At 43.1% G+C, this 21,947-nt stretch overlaps 1 protein-coding gene across 6 annotated transcripts in view; it reads left to right on the top strand.

Annotated features, from left to right (window-relative positions):
• The window catches only part of CARD19 (caspase recruitment domain family member 19), a 35,902-nt gene extending 18,511 nt beyond the window's left edge, over positions 1 to 17,391 (top strand). For 3 of the 6 annotated variants that reach the window (XM_082210799.1, XM_082210803.1, XM_082210801.1), the window contains exons 4-6: positions 7,009 to 7,068; positions 9,163 to 9,234; positions 11,162 to 17,391. In XM_082210799.1, coding sequence (XP_082066925.1) covers positions 7,009 to 7,068; positions 9,163 to 9,234; positions 11,162 to 11,277 — 248 coding nt within the window. In that variant the 3' untranslated portion in view covers positions 11,278 to 17,391. Of the gene's footprint in view, positions 1 to 3,402; positions 4,159 to 7,008; positions 7,069 to 9,162; positions 9,235 to 11,161 lie in introns of those variants that run through there. The other 3 variants (XR_014216122.1, XM_082210800.1, XM_082210802.1) reach the window with 3 other exon arrangements.
• The last annotated feature ends 4,556 nt before the right edge of the window (positions 17,392 to 21,947 follow it).

Raw genomic sequence — 21,947 nt, 5'->3', positions numbered from 1 at the left:
CTTTATGAGCTGCAAAGGCTGGATTCCGGACTAAAGTGGTGTTGTTGCCCAGGAAAAGCGATTCAGTGCTTGGCTTGGAGTGTTTTTATTCTATCCAGGGTCTTTCTCCCACTTTTGCACAGGATCAATGTGAGATTATTTTGAGTCCAGGTTGTTTTTCTATGTAGTCAGCTCAAAACTGCAGTGGCCAACTTTTCTTCCACAAGGGATATCTCCAAGGTCCAGGCTTTTGTTTTCTGTTAATATTTATTTTAAAGGCAAATGTAGCTATGTAAATAATCAGCCAATCATATAATCAACTGATTATGATGTCAACCATCATTTCCCAATAACTTTCAGGGGGATTTCTGTTTTTACCCAGCTTGATAGCCAGTTACAATCAGTTCTTCAACTCTGACAGTCGTTAAAAATAGCCAGTTACATTTAAATACATAGTCCTGCATCACCCTTGTTTCTAAACTGCTCTGTTCAACTCTAGACAAATAAGATAAACGGTTACAGGCCAGCTAGAGACATACTTACCTCAGCTATATCTAGACTGGTCTGGAATCTATTTAGTCTTTTTTGGCCTAGACAGTTCTGCCATTTTCAGAGTGTTTTGCAGTTGTGTATGTGTGTTGTTAATGATAGGCATACCGCATTGCTGAAACTGCCCTGTGATTCTTGGGGGGGGGCATTTGGAAACATGCAAAACTGTTTCGTGGGGACACCAACTCCTCAAACAAAACCACAGTGAGGAAAAAGGTGCAGAAAATGACTAAGAGGCTGGAATAACTCCCTTAGGAGGAAAGATAACAGATTTAGTTAAGTTTAGAGAAAAGGTGAGTGAGTGAGGGGCGGGGGGAGCCACATATACCGTATTTTTCGCTCCATAAGACAGACTTTTTTCCTCTTAAAATCTAAGGGGAAATGTTTGTGCATCTTATGGAGCGAATGTGTGGTCCCTGGGGCTGGGGGGGGGGAGAACCCAGGCTTCCCCCGCCAGCCCCGACCTGCTCTTTGGGGCTGGCGGTGGGGGAAAGCCGAGCTTCCACCACCACCAGCCCCACAAGCTTGGAGAGCAGTGGGAAGACTGCTCCTTTCGCCTCTCCTTTCGCTGAAGCCAGGAGAGTCCTGCTCTCCTGGCTTCAGTGAAAGGAACCCGAAGCCTCCAGAGCGCGGCGGGAACTCCTGCCGCGCTCCGGAGGCTTCGGGTTGCCTTCACTGAAGGCGAGGGCAATGTGGGAGAGGGAGAGCTGTACAGAGGGAGGAGAAATGGAAGGGGCTCCGTTTTTCCTGCCGCTTCGCTGAAGGGGCGCTGCGCAGAGAGGGGGAGAAATTGTTTTTCTTGTTCTCCCCCTCTAAAACAAGGTGCATCCTATGGTCGGGTGCGTCCTATAGAGCGAAAAATATGGTAATCGAGGTCTATAAGATTATTCACATTGTGAAGAAAGTGGATAGAGAGGTGTTTTTCTCTCTCTTTTCTAATCCTAGAACTGGGGGCATCCAGTGCTGAAAGATTCAAGACAGACGAAAGGAAGTTGCAGCACGTAGTTAACTTACTCTTACAGGATGTAGTGACAGCCACTAATTTGAATGGCTCTAAAGGAAGATTAGGCAAAGTCATGGAGGATACGTTTGCCTATCTTATACCCCCAGTGTTAGAAGCAGTCTACTGCTGAATGCCAGTTCCTGGGAATCATGAGTGAGAAGTGTGTTGTTGTGCTCGGAACCTGCTTGCAAGCTTCCCAGAAGAACCTGGTGGGCCACTGTGAGAACAGCAGGCCGGACTAGACAGGCTTTTGGTGTGGCCCGACAGGGTTCTGTTGTTCTTAACTGTCTGCCTACAACCTCCGTGTCTCTGCCTCTCTGTGTCTCTGTCTCATGCTGGGATCCTAGCATGCAGGGGTGGAAAGGCTTCAACCCTTTGTTTCCCCTTGTGGCCCAGATCCAGTTAGAGGCCCCCATCCCTGCAGCTGCATTTTAAAAAGTCCCCATTCTGTGGTACCTTTACTTCCAGGCAGATTACTGTGGAGGGCAAAGAGCTAAAGCCCCTGTAGACCCCTGTGGTGGCGTTCCTAGGTGTACTGGGGGCATGCTGACAATTTGTGAAAAAACACCCAACCTCCAAGGACACTCTGCTGCCATGCAGTGATCGGGAAGCACCCTCCCCTCCTTTTTAAGGTAGTTGGGGTTGCCAGCCTGCTGGAAAGCAAGGCCTAGGCCTACAACAGCCCTGTCCTCTTCCATGTGGGGCCCAGAGGCATTCTGGGAAAAGGAATAGGGCAGGCCCAAGTTAATCATAATAAAAAATGGGGCAGAGGGCCTTCAGCAGGCAAAGAAAGGGGGAGGGGTGTCATCATTATCATTATCATGATTTATTCAATTTATATACTGCCCTATACCTGGAGGTCTTGATTTACTGAGCCCCCACCCAAGTGTATTCTATTAGCCCCAACTATCACAGTCAGTGACCAATTAAGGTGGGAGGGATAGTGAGGCAGCATCTGGAGACCCACAGATTTTCTACACCTGCTCTAAAGAATGTCTTTAAAAAATAAATAAATTTACAAAATGGTGCAGGCAAAGTGAAGAAGCACTATCATGGTCTCATTTGGACTCAGCACTAAACCATGGGTTAGCATCAAAAGAATTAACCTTTGCCTTGCATGCTCCCCCTCCTTTCTCCTTCTCTCCATAGGTGTAAGGAGGAATTTGGAAATTTTCACTCCAGCTCGCTTTGTCATCCAAACTTTGGTGAAACGTAGTGATGGCTTTTTGAAGCAAACTAACTTCAAACCATAGTTTATAAAGCAGGCTTGTTTCATCTAACCATAGTTAAGATTTGCCACAGTTTAGCATGTCCATAAACAGAACCATAAACTAGGTAATCTAAAATGGAAGTAGAAACTTCTAATCTCCTCAAGCTGCACCATTGGAGTGGGGCGGAATATGTGATCCCAAGGTTTGTGGAGATTTGTTCTCACAATGCTAAGCCATGGTTTAGTGTTAGATCTGAATGAAGCCAGTATCTACCATCCAGTTGGTGTCCTTTCCTCTTGTGCAGCCACATACTACATTGTACCAACTCCCCTCTCCTGTGGTGATTAAGACAAAACATGAATCAAATAGACTTAGTTCCTGGAATACCTCTTTTGCTAAAATGGCATCAAGGTTAGTAGTACCAGGTTGCTCTACCAGAAAGGCAGTGGGGGTAGATAGAAACCAATCCTTGCTATATTATGTCCCTGTGTACTGGGTTACATGGAAATAATTTTCTGTTGTCCAGAAGAGCACATAACACTTGTATAGACAGCAAGAAAATAACAACATTCTGGGACTTCTTTCTCCTGCACTGAGACATGCTGAATATGTTCAGAGCTGGATTTAATAATCATATTTGTATTCTGTCCTTTCTCCAAGGAATTCAGATCAGCAACAACAACTGTAAGGCAGGCAAGATTGAGAGAAAGGGAGAGAGACAGAGAGGGAGAGAAACTTGCCCAAGGCTATCCAGTGAGCCCAGGGCCATTCTACACATTACGTGGCAGCAAACTCAGGTTTGTGATGTTAGGTGTAGGTGTTAACAGGGAGCTGCAGCCAGTCTTGGCTGCCTTTTATATGCATATCTGCACAGTACCTTCATTTTCTAAACATACTTTGTGCCCTTCATTTTAAGTTTTAGGTTTATGCCTAAGAATTTAACAGAAGAGGCATCTCTGAACAGAAAGTTGAAGCTGGTCTTCCCCGTGCCAGCCCAGCTCCTTAGCCATTGACACCAGACATGGAGAACAAAGGACGTCATGCCAGAATTATGATGCCTTTCTTGTGGAGACTGGCTTTTCCCGTTTTTGCAACTCTGCTTACTTCAGCCCTCCAGAAGATGTTGTTGGACTCCAACTCCCATCATTCCCAAGCAGCATGGCCAATGGAAAGGGATGATGGGAGTTGTAGTCCAACAACATCTGGAGACCTAAAGGCTGGCCACCCCTCTGATAAAGCACTTTGTACTGTGATGGTGCTATAAGTCTGCAATCCTATCCACAATTACCTGGGAACAAACCTCATTGAGCTGAGTGGAACTTACTTCCAAATCACCCTGCATAGGATTGGGCAGTTAAGGTGAAGACCTACGCACGTTTACTTGGGAGTAAGGGCTTTTCTTTAAAGCACCTGGAAAATGTGGATAAGTCCCAAGTCTCGCAGACCTGAATGAAACTTCCTTCTATGTGGACATACATAGGATTGCACTGTGCATGAAACTGAACTACAGTATCATGGGAAGAAATAAGTCATTGGCTTTGGCACCAGTGGCTATAAAATACCTAGTTATGTTCACTTAATATATTTCTTTGTGTCATGGGAAAGATTAATTCGGGAGCTGACAATGTATTTAGCACCAAGGGCCCATATTAGAAATATATCACGGACTGGATGGTGTCAGCTAATCTGAATCTTTGACTCAATACATTAGCAACCCAGTTTGCAAATTGAAGACCATGGTTGACAGCTAATGGGCATATTTCTTCAGCGATAGCCTTTGTGCCAATTACACATTGCTGAACTAGCCAGAAGTTAACTGTCTTCAAAAGCCGGCATATTTTCCAGAACTCTGCTTTTCTGACTTTCAGAAACCATGTAGTACTGGAAACCTTCAGCCTTTGTGAGAACACAAACATTAATTGATTCCATCTGTAGCTGAGGGGCAGCATGTTCAAGTAAGAAAGTGAAAAGATCAGTCACAACAGATACTTTTGGCTATATTTAAAGGTGAAGTAGCTTCATTCCAAACTTGAGTTCTAGGCCATTTTCCACTTGTGTCAAATAAACCTTTTGCATGATGCTTTCCAGCAAGCAATATGCTACACTGCAGCTGTGTGTAATGAAACCCCAGAGGACTTCATCCCAGTTGCAAAATGCCTTCAAGTTTGAAGGAGACAATTCACAACCGCAAAGTCCAGTGTTCCTCAAACTTGGGTCTCCAGGTGTTGTTAGACTACAGCTCCCATCATCCCTAGCTAGCAAGACCAGTGGTCAGGGATGATGGGAGTTGTAGTCCAACAACACCTGGAGACCCAAGTTTGAGGAACACTGGATCCCTTCCCACCAGCCATTTTCCCTCTAATACTATTTCCACATGCACACTCATAACTGCATTTTACCCTTGCTAGTATTGTAGCTTTCCAGACTCATGCTTACCTGGCCAACTTGGGTCCGGGAAAATGCATGGAAAAAGAAGTAGGAGGGAAGAGGAGTTTATGGGGAAAGTGACTGGTGTTTAAACAAATGTTTGAGAGATAAACAAATTGCACGTTCCAGCTACATTCAAACCAGTGTATTATCAAATGGTGCCAGGAAAATGCTTAACCGTTTGGGAGAAAACGAAAAACACAGGTTTGCTCAAGATTCTTCTAAACACAGGCATTTATCCCGCTATGCATCTTCTACACTTGATGTGCACATAAACTTTTGAGATGTCTGCATTGCACATGAGCTGGGTGAAAGTGGAATGAAAAATCAGCGCTTGCGTTATTGCAGCTAAATTAATCTTTGTCGTGCCAAGCAACCTGCTTCACCAGATGTTCCTGATGTTGGCTGAAAAGTGTGCTTGAAAGCGTTTTTCAGAAATTGGCAGGGTGGGATCCACGTGGCAGGCTGGTGCACAGCACTCCAGTGCTTCTACTGAGAGCAGCATGAAGGTTGATCTGCAGGTGCAACTAAGGAGAAAAAGTCCTTGGAAAATACCACAAGCTGTCAATTGACTGTAAAGAGCACAAAGATTTGAGTGACCTTGGAAGACAACAATTCTTGGCTTAAACAATGGCGTTGCCTGTAATTAAAACTTATTTAGTGGGGAAAGAAAATAGATAGGTTTAATACTGTACTTGGCCTCTCATGAAAGTTCTCTACCACCCCACTTTTAAATGTTGTTTATTCGCCAACTTTGTATATGAAACGCACAAAGATGATAAGTTGGTTGCCTTTGGCCCTACACTTGCAAGCCAACCTACACAAATGTTTAAGCCGACATATTTTACCACTGCCTTTTGTTCATATGTTAATGCCCCTAATTGTGCTAGTGGTATTCGAAGACCCCTGTGATTCATCACGGGTTACCCAATGAGAAGATCAATAGTAGTCGACATTATTGAGCTTTCCTGAGAATGCACACAACCACAGGGGGTATATTGGTTGTGATCTAGATGCACTTTTAGCCTGCCCAGAATCTGATGTGAATGGAGTGTCTCCCTAGAATACTCCTCTGTCTTCACTGTTCCTCTGCCGCACAGAGGGGTGCTATGTCAGCTGTGCAGGAGTCCCTTGGTAGACAAGCCTGTGTGCAGTGGGCTCCCATGGGTAGAATGGGTTGCTCAGTTTCAAGTGAGTTAGAGGGGGGCAGGACCCATGGGCGTCTTTTACAACTGCCCCTTAGCTGCTTCTTTGAGAACAGCATTATTTGGCTAAAACTGGAGGGAATCAGGGAGAGTATGGGTTGCGGGTGTCATTAAGGTAAAGTTACCAGATGTCCCCGTTTCCCAGGGACAGTTCCTGGATTTACAAATCAGTCCCCTGACAAAATCCATCTATTTAGTAGAAAGTAGAATAGTGTCCCCGGATTCATTGAAAAAAAAAGTGGTAACCTTACATTAAGGTCACCCCCACTCCTGTCATAATTTGAACACTAACGTCACATAAAGTTGGGATGGGGAATTAGCCATTTTATGTTGCGTTATTGTATTACCATATTTACTCGAATCTAATGCTCATCTTTGCTGGCCAAAATACATTGTGAAAATTAAGGCGCAAATTAGATCCAATGGCACATTGACATTCGCCAGCAAATACTTTGTTTTGTTTCAAGGTTCTGAAAATTGAGGTGTGCATTAGATCTGATGGCGCATTAGGCTCGAGTAAATGCGGTACTTTGAAAACTGGTCCTTGCTTTCCTCCCACTGTGCATGACGTGCTTCAGACGTGTGTTGCGCTGAATATTACACTAACTCTTTGGTGTGTTGCTTTTGTTTCTAGAAACCTCAGATTCCACAGGGATAAACCCTGAGAAGGAGAAATGTATTCTAAATGACAGGGGTAAATAATGCGTGTAAAGTATTGTTGGCTAAATCAATATTGGACAGTAAGGTTAACAAGGAAAATATATATAAATATATGTTGCAATTGAATGTCATGATACTAATTCTAAGTGTGTTTGCTCTGGGCATGTGCTTTGGCTTTAATAAATGAAAGATACGCATGTATAATCAAGAATTTTTTCCCCAGTAGTAATTTCTGGGTTGTTCAAACTGTTGATGATTATTGTTATTAATTAAATTTGCTTGCTGTCCTTTACCCGAAGATCACAGGGCAGTTCACAACATAAAAATACAAAATACATAATAAAACAAAAACAAAGAAAAACCCATAACCCTTTCCCATTTTATATAATATAAAATCCAAAGTTTTCTAGGGATGTGTTTAGGAAACAATCTAGACACCACTGCAGTTAATAGGCGTTGTGCAAGAGCTTGTTGACCCCATTTACCTCACTGGGGCATGCACAGAAAAACTGTGTCCCTGATCTCTAAAGTACTAACTACAGTGGGGCACAGCCTTTTACGTCACATTTGTGTTGGCATTTTAAAACATTTGCATAGGCTTCAGTAAGTTTCTACCTTTAAGTGGCGACTCTGTATTAATGTTAACCCACGCCCATGATTTTTCCTGGTACAGCTGCTGGGTTTGTTTTGTGGAGCTTCTGAGTTTGCAGATCTGTGCAGTGGATAAGCTTAAGGCAGCAGTGCAAATAATATTTAAGATGCCTGCTCCACTCAGTCGAGCTGTTCCGCCCTCTTAATGCTCTTGCTCCCTCCCTTTGGCCCTCATTGTGCACATTTAAAGCCAGAAGACAGGGTGGGACAGCAGGCATGCAGTTACGGTTAACGTTACATCGTGGAAATACAGAGTGCAGTGATCACCTGCACGCTCTTGGCTCTTCTGTTCTAAAACCTTCTTTTTAAAAAAGTTAAATTTTGGGTACAATCAGCCCTGCGCCCATGGACCCTGCCTTGACCTCAACACATTCAGAGATGCTGTTTTCACAGAGCCTACATGTGCACACCCATATGTCTGAAGGCTCAGGTATGCATGACCCAGGACCCTGGGAAATGAAAGGTGCATGCACGTCGTTTCTGTGCAAAGGGTGCCTTTGAGCATGTGGAGGGCAACGCTGGGACTGCTCATTTGTACCCAAATAGCATATTAGGGGTTCTTAGGCTAGGAAGAAAGAAGAAGCCCTTTCTGTTCTAACACTAGAGCAGGCGTTTAACTGCCTTATAATAGTTGCACACAAAACTCACATAGTTAAGGGTAGAAGCAAGGCTAAAGGGGGGGAGGGAGAAACAACTAAAGACAGAAACACAGGATGGTAGAGTTGGAAGGGACCACAAGGATCATCTAGTCCATCCCCCTTCAATGCAGATATATTTTGCCCCATGTGGGGCTCGAACCCATTACTCTGAGATTAAGCATCTCGTGTTCTACTGACTGAGTTATCCTCTGGTCATCATAGAGAAGCCCTGTGGTATTTCTATAGGAATCATTTGGTTGCTTGAATAATGTTTTAATTATTATATTCACATAAGTAGATAATGACAAGCCTGATTTAATTTTAAAGGCTAGAAGATATTAAAATTTCTGGGTTATATCCATTGTTGCATGAGCAGGCAGAATTTCTCCTTCCTCTCCTCTCACTGCATCTCACCAGTTGTTCTCCAGAGGCTCCTCACAACCCTTCAGAGCACTTTTGGGATATGCACAGGAGATGAGGAAGGGGAATTCCAATTCTCAGGTGGAATTCTGCTCCATTTATACAAGGACACTATTAAATGCGACCCTAAAATTTCTTCTCTTGCCCTGCAAGTTTTTAATAAGGATTAATTTTTCGAAAAAGAAAAATAAGTGGGCTACAAGCAATAGAGGCCTTCACAATGGTAATGATAATTGTAATAAAAAACAATTGCTGCAGGAAATGGTGATTATATATTATAGTAGATGAAGCCCAAAGCAAACATAATTGTGCCAGTTACACTTGAATCACTGTAGTCACAGTAACAACAATGATAACTGATGAACCATTAATTTGAACACATAATTTTAATCCTCCTCTGTCGGTTTTTTATTCTCTAGGTCCTACATTCTTCCTTGCCTGCTTCAGCATCGCCGCAGGATTAGCCTTCTACATGTATTGCTGTAACTCAGGTAAATTACTCTTGCGTTTTTTTCTTTCTTTCTGAGAGGATAGGTTTAGTAGTTGTCTTGTTAAACTGTTTATCTTGGCATAAAACATGTTTTGGAAGTGTTCATGCATCAGGATCATGAAAGAACACACCAGAAAAGGCTGATGTGTGTGGGGCCCTAGCTATATCATTCATGGCTACACATTTTGGCAATACTGACAAGTTCTTCATAAGCTGCCTGGAAGTCAGAAATATAAACTGGGTGAGGAACATATGACTCTTGTCATATGCCTTGACACTACATGTGTCATTCATCGCAGTCTCCAGTGTGGTGTAATGGGGTCAGTTTCAGTTGAAGTAGCCTGATGTCTACAAGGTGCCTACAGCAACACAGCCAACAGATGACACTTACCCATCCAGGCTTGCTGACGGGGTATGGCGGGGGGGGGGAATCCAGGATGTGGTCAACACATCTTTGTGGCCCTGGACATTTTGAAAGAGGTGGTGATTTGACAATTTCTGAAAAAGCCTATCTAGGTCCCACTCTGGTTTGCCAGAACAAGTACCCCCCCCCCCCACGTTTGTGGCACAACTGTTGCAAGTATTCTGGAATGAAACCAATTATCTTGATCCAATCCAGTTTGCGTTCAGATTTGGTGATGGGGACTGAATCGGCCTTGCTTTCCCTGATGAATGATCATTATTGAGAGAGGGGACCTGTTCATCTTACTTAATCTTTCACTGGGTTATACATATATACATACATACATGCATACATTTAATGGATTTCCTTTTACCTGAATCTCAAGGTGATTTACAAACATATTTAAAAACCGATTTGCATTGGCTCTGATCCTATCTCTCAGGCTATTTTCAGGTAGTTACATTCAGTGATTGTCTTTCATGCCCCTGAAAGTTGTGATGTTGTGCCATCTGGTCCCTAATGCTATGTAACACCTACATGAAAGCTATTTGGGGCAGGGTGTCACAGGTATGCTGATGACACTCAGCTCTACCCCTCTGTAACATCTGAATAAGTTGAGGTTGTGCAAGTCTTGGACCAGTGTCTGCAGTCAATGAGGGAATGGATGAGGGTTAATAAACTGAAGCAGAAATGCTGCTAAGTAGTGGTTGAACCAAGTGGACATACGCTAAGGATCACTACATTGGTGAACAGTGCTAGATAGAATTGAGCTCCTCTAGTAGCTTGTAAGTTCTTTCATACAAAAGCCCCGGTCCTGGTACCCCCCCCCATTTATTATTTTTCAGCAACCTAATCTTGGGAGGCGAGTGTGTTAGTTTTCGTCTATTGTTGGGTGGATGGGAGTCACAGAAACCCTTGTTGATCTACTGCAGATTACACAGAAATCAACCAGCAATTTCCAATCCACTACTTTCTGCCTCTGCTCTACCGTGTGTGGCTTTTTTTGGCAGTGATTCCTTAATCCTGTATTGCTAGTCTTGGGAAGCTTTCTGTATGAGTTTGGTAATATGGAAAATGAGGCATTTTGGGGGTCCAAACCTGACGAGGCAAGGCCAGTGGGAAAGATACTCCATAGTACAAAATCATCAGGCTGGTATAAAACACGCAGAAAACTTTTTATTATCCCTACAATTTGGTTGTCAAAGCTGCAGAGTTGATTTATAGCTAATTGTAGACTTCAGCAGAAGTAGTGATTTGAATGAATATTTTATTCATGACAAAAATAATCAGTCACTCAAAATTAGGTGAAGAGCTCTTCTTTTTACAAATCACAATTTCTTCTGTTACTTAATTTGCAAGTCATAGAATAGATCAAATCTCCTTGGCCAAAATTCCGGCAAGTTTTTTTGGGTGTGTGTGTCAAATATCATTTGTGGAAACAAAACCCATTATGGCTGCAAATCTGACTCACTTCAGCTTTTTTTCTCATTTCCATCCCCTCCCCCCTGTTCATGTTTCATTCTAGATTCAAAAGTCCTAGGAGGAGCCAAGAAGATACTGGGGTTTTCTCCAATCATCATAGGAAGACATGTTAGGAATATTTGTATGTTGTACATGGAAGACGCACCAAGAAACAAATAAGCATAAACTGGCTCACTAGTCTAGCATGAAATTTTCCTGCCGGCGGAAGGGCTACATTGTAAAAAGATATGCTATTTTCTTATACCAAAGATATAACTAACCTGTGGCTTCAGCAATGTATATTTGCTGCTTCCAAGGGCTTTCAAAGGGTCAGCTATATATGTATTTTACTTGTGGGAGTGGATGTTTTTATTTTTGTACAAGCTTAAACTATTTATCACTTGAATTTTAAAAAATAATAATTTTTAATGCAAGCTTTTAAACATGTGCCCTAAGTCATTGCAAAGTCTTAAAAGTCCTTCCATGTTGTGTATTTGTATTCTATTCTGGTCTAGAGGAATACCAAAAAGTGATTCCCTCTCCAAGATGGACAGAGAGCTTTTGCTCAGTGTTTGAACCCTAATACCTGCTGGCAGGGGGCAGGCAATCTTTATCCAGAGAGCTATGAAATCCACATAGAAGGCCTCTGTGTTTCCCTGCTTCACAGAGAACAAACAGAAGGATTCCCCTGAATATCAGTGTAAACTTTGTGTTACTGCTGGTTGAAGTTTCCTCAGAAGACATCATGCTTGGTGCATCAGTTAATCCATTAGCAATGGTGGGAGATCCTCTGTGCAAATAGTAAACTCAGGTGGCTTCAGATAAGGGAACTTAAAAAAATAAATGCTAACTTTAGAGCAGCATTTGAAACAAATTAACCCCAAACCTTTTTAAGATTACAGTGGTACCTTGGGTTACATACGTTTCAGGTTACAGACTCCGCTAACCCAGAAATAGTACCTCAGGTTAAGAACTTTGCTTCAGGATGAGAACAGAAATCGTGCTCCGGCGGCGCAGCGGTGGTGGGAGGCCCCATTAGCTAAAGTGGTGCTTTAAGAACAGTTTCAGGTTAAGAACGGACCTCTGGAACGAATTAAGTACTTAACCCGAGGTACCACTGTATAGAGGTTTTCTTCTTCTTCTTCTTCTTCTTCTTCTTCTTCTTCTTCTTCTTCTTTAAATGGTAGACTGCATGTTCTTTCTGTATTTCGTATGCAAGAATTCAAAAAACAAACACCTGTCTTTTTGTTTGCTAGTCCATCTGTGCACGATTTACTGCCTATCCTAGGCCAGATTCCAGGTGCCCTGTTTAAGGTAGGAGGGGAGGGGGAAGAAATTTAGCAGGGTCAAAAATCCTGACCTGCGTATGTTCAAGGTTAATTTGAGGAGGGTGGACTGTGCATTTTAAGAGCTTTTGTTTTTGTACCTCATGATACCTATAACAGTGTTACTAGTAAGACAACATCAACAACAACAACCACCACCACCACCCTAAACCAAAGCCACCTTCCATGCTTTTTTGAAGCTGGGTGGGACCCAAATTAATTGGTGCCTCTGGAATGTGTACCTATTCTATAGCACCATTTCATTGTTTGTGAAAACTCATATAAAACCGTGGCCAGAAATAGAAAGATTACTGAAGCATAACTTGTGGTCTGAAACGTGTGTGTGTGTGCATGCAAATATTCTCTCATCCTCCCTAAGTGATACCCTGCTAGGCTCCACCTTCTTTGTGTAGGTTTCTAAGGACTGTTTTCATTCGACTTCCAGAAGGGTAGTTACGTTAGTCTGTTGAAACAAAAGCAGTAAGAGGTATTGTGGCACGTTGACAGGTTTATTTATGGCATAAGCTTTTTTGGGACTACAGCCCACTTCATGATTAGATGAAATGGATTCTAGCCTATGATACCTTGTGCCTTAATAAATTCATTTTTTCTTTAATGTGCCACAATCATAGCATTGTAGACACCTCATTGTTTTTTCTTTGGCTAAGGGCCGGATTCTGACACAATGCTAAACTATGGTTTAGTGCTTTGTGAACATTTTTAGGCATGTGGGTGCTCCCCCCCCCCAACCCTTTTTCTCTGACACGAACTGGCTAATCTTTACTATGGTTTAAGTATACAGTACAGCCTAATTTCATAAGCAACAGTTTGAAGTTTGCCTGTTTCAATAAACCATCGTTTTGAATGAAAGTGGAAGCTTCTGGTTTCCTCATGGGGAGCTGATGAGTCTGAGACTCATTAATGTAATTATTGAGGCCATAAAATGTGGGAAGTTGGAGAATGACAATAGGAAGCTCTGGGGCTGTGGGATTAGGCTTTTCATGCTGTTTGTATAAATTTAATCAGAAGACCATTCATAGGTGCAAAAAAACTTTTTACTTACCAATTTTCACTGTTGCTCGGCAAACCTTAAAGTTAAAAAGACATCATCATGGTTATGATGGATAGATGGGTTTGTTTGTTTAAATTTAGCCTCACTTGTGTTGTTTTATTTCATTTGAGATATCTGCACTGTTGTGTGACGTGAACAGGCATTTGACTTTATGGTTATAGCTGTAGCCTCTTTTCAGGGTTTACCTTACAGATATATAAGATTTAACGTGTCACGGCCACCTAAAGAGACTGAGCAAAAACAGCTGAGACCACACCCAGCAGCAGCAGCAGCTTCATCTACATGCATTTCCTAGAATCACCACGAGAGGGAGAAGGAGCACCACAACCTGTATGTGAATTACTTTGCAATAAACTACACGCAGCTTTTTGCATACACAGCAAGAGAGGCCAGTATAGAAACGCTAGATTGTTAATTCAGTCTTGTTCTTAGCTTGGCTAAGAGAAGCACCGTTGTGTCTGTTCTGGGGAATTCTAGTTAGACATGTTCCTTTCATCAGATTTATGTTCTAGGAAAGGCATAGGCAATCTCGGCCCTCCAGATGTTTTGGGACTACAACTCCCATCATCCCTGACCACTGGTCCTGTTAGCTAGTGGTGATGAGAGTTGTAGTCCCAAAACATCTGCAGGGCCGAATTTGCCTATGCCTGTTCTAGGATTTCCTGTGTGGATTGAAAAGAACACAGATATTTCAGATATGCCAACAGAGAGGCACTTGGATTTAATGTTAGCAAATATAATTTAAAATGAAGCATCAGTTCAATTACTGCTTAGGAGTTAGGCAATCAGTATGGAAGAGTTAAAAAAAAAATATCTCCCTATACTCCCCATGTTATAAAGTAAGAATTAGACCTGTCAACTGAGCTGTGTTTCTGATGCTACCTGGATTTTCCAATTAAATAAATGAGTCTTAGTTACAAAATAATGTCTTCTAAATCGAGGCGTCAGCCACTTATATTCTACACAGCAGTAGGAGTCAAGTGCTTAGCCATTAGTCATTTTAAAGACAATCAACAATTTTGAGATAGGAGTATCTAATTACTAGTGTGGAAAGGATACTGTCCACTTAACCTTTTGGAAATAAAGATTTTGACCATCTGGAAACTTAAGAGCTTCTTGCAGTCATGGGGTAAACTGGGGTCTTGTGGAGGCTCCTGGGGCAGAATGGCATTTTTCACTTAACTTCCCTGTTCCGTTTCTCATGTCGCTCCCAAGAGACCCAGAAGATTTGAGGGACAAAAGAGCTGCAATTAAAAAGGAAGATCAGTGAAAACTACACCCCCATTCAATTAATAGGATTATTCTGTGAGCAGACGGCTGCTTACAGGACTCTTCCACCAGTGGAACCTTAGGAGTTAAGTCAGGGGATTTATTTAGAAAAAGGGTATTACTTACTTACGTTTCAGAACATGCTGTAATGGAGTCTGTGGCAGGGCAGTGTGTACCTAAGAATTCTTAGAAATCTCGAGCAGCTTCAAAGTTTACTTTTAGTATCAAAGTTAAAGACAAATAAATCAGGTTTGAAAGTTAAGCTATGGCTCCAGCGAGGATTGAAAGTAGTTTTAAAGTGTCACACTGGCTATGTGGCCAATATATCAACCGGCTCCAAAGTAAACAACTTACACCATCATGCTAGAAGCATCTAGAAAGAGAAATTGCATTTTCTCTCTCTGAGCAATACCGAGAAGAGTTAAAGAGCAGGTAGAAGTCTGGATTTCTCTCTCTCACACACACTACTTGCAGGGATAGGGAATAAAGCATTTTGATGTTGTATATGTACATAGAAATGCCTGGGTCCTTTATGCGTTGTGTCAGACAGAGGCTCACTTAACATGTTGCTTCTGTAGCCTACTTGCAAGTAAGATGCCAGAATGCATGGTTCAATCTTTAGGTGAAATGATACCTAGCAGAAAGGTACATACTTTCTGGATTTCATTTCCTCAAGTCTTCCCACCACCAGCCCCAATTACATATTCCTGTAACTCAGGATAACATTTGCATCTGATGAAGTGGACTGTGCTCCATAAAAGCTTCTTGTTGTTGGCATCTGTCTGTCTCCAGACAATGGAGTGCGCCTCTGCGCATGAAGTCAAACCATTGCAATTGCAGCTTAGAAGTGACATCTCCTGGGTACAAGCCTGGGCAGTAGGTATGGGGCTCCTGGGTTGCCCAGACGACAAGATCGAGTCTCACGGATGTCAGTGACAACCTTAAAACGTACTGATTGTGTAGTTTTGTCATAACTACAGACTAATACTGATTTTGATGAAAGCTTTCTTAATTTATTCCACCCATTGCTAGGGAAGAAAAACCCCACCCTCTTCAGTTTTATGCAAATCTGGCTTGTTTTGGTGATGCTTTCTTTTTTAACGTTGAGCAAGTGGCCACCCTAGGAGGGCTTTCTTGCCTATAGCATCAAGGTTTCTATTCTGCTCAGTTTATGGTTTGTACTCCTGCTATATAGCTACCCTTTGCTTTCAAAGTCAAAACTCAGTGGAATAGCTGCTCAGCAATGCTTGCCAGCTCTGTGTTCTTGGCACAATTTCCGTGTCTTGCATGTTGCTGCTGGAGGAGCACTGCCACTGACGTGTGTTTGTGTGCATTCAAGCAGGATGAAGGCAGGGTCCAAACCAACTCGTTTTGTTTATCGCATTGTCCCTGGTTAAATTTTAGATTACTGTCGTGATTTGACCGCTAGCGGTGCTCTGTTCAAAATGTTGTGTGTTGTTTATTAATGTAACAATCAAAGTGCCTCACAATGCTTTAGAGCTGGGCTATTGTTTTCTCGACTGACTTGCTTCCGAAGGAGAAGAACAACTTCTTAACCAAAATCCTTTAGAGGACAGTAAAGAGCTTTAGAAGATGAATTCACACAACCAAATTGGTGTGTTAAGGTGGCGGGTTTCAAAAATCTAAGGAAGCTTCACACCATCCCTTCACCATACAGTATTTATTTACCTGCTTATTTCTCCGCTCATATTTGCCACGTTGTTCTAAAGCTTCTCTTTAAGTGCATTGGAAGTGGGCGTGGTAAATGTTACTCAACTGAATCAATCATTGTCGGCCTAAGGCGTTTCAGACCAGCCCTGGCTGAACTTCCCCAAAGGGCTGTTCAGCTCACATTCTTAGCACATATTGGTTATATATGCTGACTTGGAGAAGCTCATATGAATCGATGTTTGGGCACGATGAACACGCAAAGGGAATAATGTTTAAATGGCAGGCCTGCAGTTGGGTTTGCACCAATTCAGGTTGAATAAGGGCACTACGCTGATGTAAACATATCAATAAATATGCTAGTGGTGAAGATAGTCATAACATAAAAACAGAATTCACAGCAAGTTCTCCAGTTGCTCTGCAAGGATGTCTTCACAGCAAAATGATAGGTGTGCATGCCAGCAGATCAAATGCTGGCATAGCCTTTATATATTCAATCCTCTTATTTTCTCCAACTAGGCTATTCACTTTTTATTTATTATTAAAGTACCATGTGAACCTTCCTATACATATTATGTTTAATATAGAGATTGGGGAGTGTTCTTGGTGAAGGTGATCACATATGATCTAGATGAGATTCTTGCATTGCAGCGGGTTGGGCTAGATGACCCTCGGGATCCCTTCTAACACTAAAATTATATGATTGTGTGACATCACAGGCTCATCTGCTTGGAATTTGCAGAGCCTCTCCCCCATCCACCCCTGAGCTGGAACCTAAGGAGGACTGAGTATAAATTAAGTGAATGCAGTGATGTAGTTTTCAGGGAAGCCTCACTGTTATGAGTATCTTCACTCTCAGATTCTGATTCTCTCAGGTATCTGCTGCAGCTCCTACAGTATTTGACTTGATTTTGGGGCTCAGATTCCATTTCTTAAAATGAATCCCAGGGTTATATCTTTTTTTTAAAAAAAAAAAACACCCAAGAAACCTTATACAGCTTTTGGGGTCTCTGTGTGCACAAATTTCCAAAAAAATAATAAAGCATTTGACACTTTGGAATTTTTACTTATTTCTGATAATGACATTCTTAAGTGTATGGCCAGTATGAGCGAAAGAAAACAAAAACCAAGTTTGTGTAATGTGCACTATAAAATGCTTCGTTCTTTTTTAAAAAAAGTAATGTTGACTGAACATGGTTGTGTGGCTTTAAGAACATTTGTGTTAAAAGCAAAATAAAAGTGTCTCAATTCAATCTTGAAAATAATCTCTCTTTGGAATCTGCTTTTTAGTATGTTGGATTTATTAGCATTACTGGATAGCAGGCTTTTTCATATAGGGCTGACTATTTATGTATTTATTTAAAGGTTACTAGGGCTTGGGTTTGGGGAGTCGGGTTTAAGCTGGAGATCTGACAGAATGGATGCAAGCCATAATTCTCCACTGTTGGAATGACGATAAAGCCCAGTTAGTTTGAAGGGAATAAAAAAGGGGGGGGCAGGCAGAGGTGGAGGTGGTTGAATTGTGGCAGGATAACAACCTCAGGGGTTGGAAGCACATATGTGCTGAATGGAAGAAGTGGAGGCGAGTAAGAGGCATTGGAGTGAGCATCAGAGGGGACCGAACACCCTCCCAAAATTTCACTGAGAACAAGGATGGGTGAAGACCCAGTCATCTTAGGTACCGCAATCATCAGCCTTACAGATGGGTTCTTGCGTATTCTCCATGGTCTGTAATACCTTTAGGGAGTTTGGCGCTGTGTGTAAAACCACAGAGCCTAGGGCTTGCCGATCAGAAGGTCGGCGGTTCGAATCCCCGCGACAGGGTGAGCTCCTGTTGCTCAGTCCCAGCTCCTACCAACCTAGCAGTTCAAAAGCACGTCAAAGGGCAAGTAGATAAATAGGTACCACTCCGGCGGGAAGGTAAACGGTGTTTCTGTGCGCTGCTCTGGTTCGCCAGAAGTGGCTTAGTCATGCTGGCCACATGACCCGGAAGCTGTACGCCGGCTCCCTTGGCCAATAAAGTCAGATGAGCGCTGCAACCCCAGAGTCGGTCATGACTGGACCTAATGGTCAGGGGTCCCTTTACCTTTACCTTTTATGCCAGCTGAGGCTTCCTGTTTCTTTCAAGACAGGATCTCACCACATCTAGACTAAATTATTGAATTATTGCAAGGCACTTCCCTGTCTCTGAAGACTTGTTTTCAAAACTTAATTTCGTCCAGGACACAGTGGCAAAGCTGTTAAGTAGTATTGGCAACAGGGCTTGTATCTTGCCAGTACTTAAAAGAGCTTCACTGACCTCCATTTTATGTGTCCAGGCACAGGGACGCGGACTTATAAAAAATATTGGGGGGGGGCCCCGGGAAAGCTCATGAATAATAAATAAGCTCATGAATATGCAAATAAAGTGGCGCCGCCTCCTCGTGAGCGAATAGGGGAGAGCGTGCTGTGCCTATTAATCAGCTCCGGAACAGCTGATATGCGGGAAACGTGGGGCTAGCCGGAGAAGAGAGGGCGAGCCCCCTCCGCTCCGGCCCTAAACCGCTGAAACCGCCAGGAGGAAGGAAATTCCCCCCGGCAGTGCCTTGGCAGTGGCGGTGGTGCTGCGAAGCAGCGAGGCAGGAGCCCCCGCCCCCGGGGATTCCCTAATCTCGCGGGGGACGGCCGGGGCTCTCCGACTAGGGCGCGCGGCTGGCTGGCTGGCTGGCGAGGGAGCAGGTGGGGAGGAGGCGGGGGACGGCGGCGGCGCTCTGCTGGAAGGGCGCCCGAGATTATTGGGGGGGCTGAGCCCCCCAAAAAAAATTTTTTGGGGGGCTCGAGCCCCCTCAGGCCCCATGGAGTCGGTGCCTATGTCCAGGCACAATTCGCTGTGGCGACTTTGACCAATGAAGCCCTAAATAGCTTGAGATTGGGGTATCTGTTCCCATTTGAACCTGCCTCACTATTAAAGCTCTCCACCCTTGAAGGGAGGTGGCTGGCAGTAAGGAACAGTGCCATTTCACTTGTGTTACCTTGTCTGTGGCATTCCACCCCTCACCCCACAAAAATAGTCTATTCACCAAAATGCTCTTTGGTGGTGTTGAAATGCCAACTAAAAATGCCTATTTAAATGGGATATAAGAGTAATCTGATATTTTTTTTTAGTGATTTAGCACAATTATATACCACTTGATTGTCACAAAACCTCTAAGCAGTTTACAAGAAATGCTAAATTTGTTTTTAAAAAACATTTGAAAATAAATAAAATTAACAGTGAAAAAGTTTGAAACAGGTCAACACCTCAGTTTCTGAATAATAATAATAATAATAATAATAATAATAATAATTTTATTTATACCCCGCCCATCTGACTGGGTTTCCTCAGCCACTCTGGGCGGCTTACAGCACATAAAGATTGGAAAAAAATTAGACATTAAAAGCTTCCCTAAACAGGGCTGTCTTCAGATGACTTCTAAAAGTCACAATAGTTGTTTGTTTCCTTGACATCTGATGGGAGGGTGTTCCACAGGACGGGCGCCACTACTGAGAAGGCCTGCCTAAACAAAAAATGTTTATTGCATTTAACCAAAGTAATGTATGCTGCCTAATTGTGGTAAAACCCTAAGCGGTATGCAAGAAATATTACAATTATCGATAAAAAAGTTAAAACAATTTACAACATTAAAAAAAAGATGTGTACATTTTGCTCCTAAATTGCAGTATGCCACAGCGCCCTCCTCCCTGTCGCCAATTTACAAATGTATGTTTCGGGGGTTGGGGTGCAGAATTTAGGAGGCCAATTTTAGCTTGGCCCTTATTAGAAGAAAATTTATAGTGACTTTTGTGTACTTCATGTTGTCAAGAGATAGTGCTAAATGGTGTCTCCCATAACCAGGACATTGACCCCTGAGGCAGGAAGTGCTGACAAGAAAAACGTGCTTCCTTTTGGGTAATCGTGTTTCTTCATAGTTGGAATTTTGTTTTATGAGGCTCAAACGGCCACGCAAAGGAAATGGGAGGCGTTGAATGGGATATTCTGGGGAGATATAAGGAAACGGAACATGAGAGATAGGCATAGTGAGCAGGAATGGCGCAAATGTGGAAACAGCGATAATGTAGAGAGCAGATTAAACAAAAAAAAAGTTGTAAAGGGAAGCAAAACAATACAACCCTTAAGTCACTTACTGTGCAGATTCCTGTAAAACGAGAGGTTTCTTAGCAGTGTTAGCAGCAGCTTATTGCGGCTGCTTTAGTGCTTGTTTGGGAAGTGGGGATTATGAAACAAATCCTATAATCTTGGTCACCTTCGCCATATGAAATCATAAGGGCTGGAGGGGCTTTGTCAGCTACCTAGCCCAGAGGTGGGGAATCTTTGGGCCTCCAGATGTTGCTGAATTACAACCCCATCAGCCCCAGCCAGCATGGCCAAGGGCCCAGGGATGATGGCAGCTGTCAGCAACATCTGGAGGGACACAGGAGCCCCATACCTGATCTAGTCCGACTGCCAGCTTAGTAACAAAGATTTCCCAATTCTTGCTTCAGTGGTTCCAGGTGCATGCAGGCACCTGTCTGTGTTCTTCTCCCAGGTGTGCATAGGGAGGTAAGCAACACAGCTCTGTGCCAGCTCCAGGCTTAAATTGCTGGCTTAAATAAAGGTAAGTTTGGGGATTGTACTGGGCTAGTGGTCTTTGTAGGAAACATTAACAACTGCATATTATGGCATCACTAAGAGGTGGGAGCTGGGAGCAGCCTGCGACAGACTGCAGCCACCAGGTGATGAGGCTTTTCATAATAGGATGATAAAAAAAGAAAACCACAACCACAGAGCGACTTGCTAACTGCTGTATATCCTATATCAATCTGCTCTTGAAGGCCCAGCCGCAGGGCCTGTTAAAAGGAAGGGCAGAAATTACATGGAGGCAAATCTCAAGCATTAGGAGATCGTTAGACTGTGGAACAGGCTGCCTTGGGAGGTGCTGGGATTTCTCTCCCTGAAAGTATTTGGACAGAGGCTGGATGACTGCCTATCAGGGATGCTGTAGGTGCAGCCTTTCTCAAGCAAGGGTAGCTTGGATGACATCTGAAGTCCTTTCCAACTCTGTGATCATGTGTAAAGTCAGCAAGGTCAGCTGAGAAGGCATTACAGAAAAGAACAGAGGTATGCTTCAGTGGGCCATATTAGCACAGTTTCTGGTACTGGGGTGTGTGTGTGGGGGGAACGGTGAAGTTACAGGGTAAAGGCAAGACAAGAATTCCTTGAATGGGGAACAAATGAGAGCATTTTAAAGCTTTGTTCTCCTCACCGAATGTGCTTTTATGTCACCAGACCATACTTTGTGGATCGGAAAGAGCCAGTTCCTTGAATACCTGATGAGGTTAATAGGGAGGTAAATAAAACTGGACTCCAGGCATGATGAACCCTTCTCAAATCAAGGGCCACATTCTCTGGGGGGCGGGGTGAGGGGGGGACATGCTTGTGGCAGGCAGGGCTAGAGGCTAATGTGGGCAGAGCAGCACATTCCATTTTATTTGTACAG

The sequence above is a fragment of the Podarcis vaucheri genome, assembly GCF_965113315.1.
Source record: "Podarcis vaucheri genome assembly, chromosome: 2".
Taxonomy (NCBI): Eukaryota; Metazoa; Chordata; class Lepidosauria; order Squamata; family Lacertidae; genus Podarcis; species Podarcis vaucheri.
This window is presented reverse-complemented; position numbering and strand designations above follow the sequence as displayed.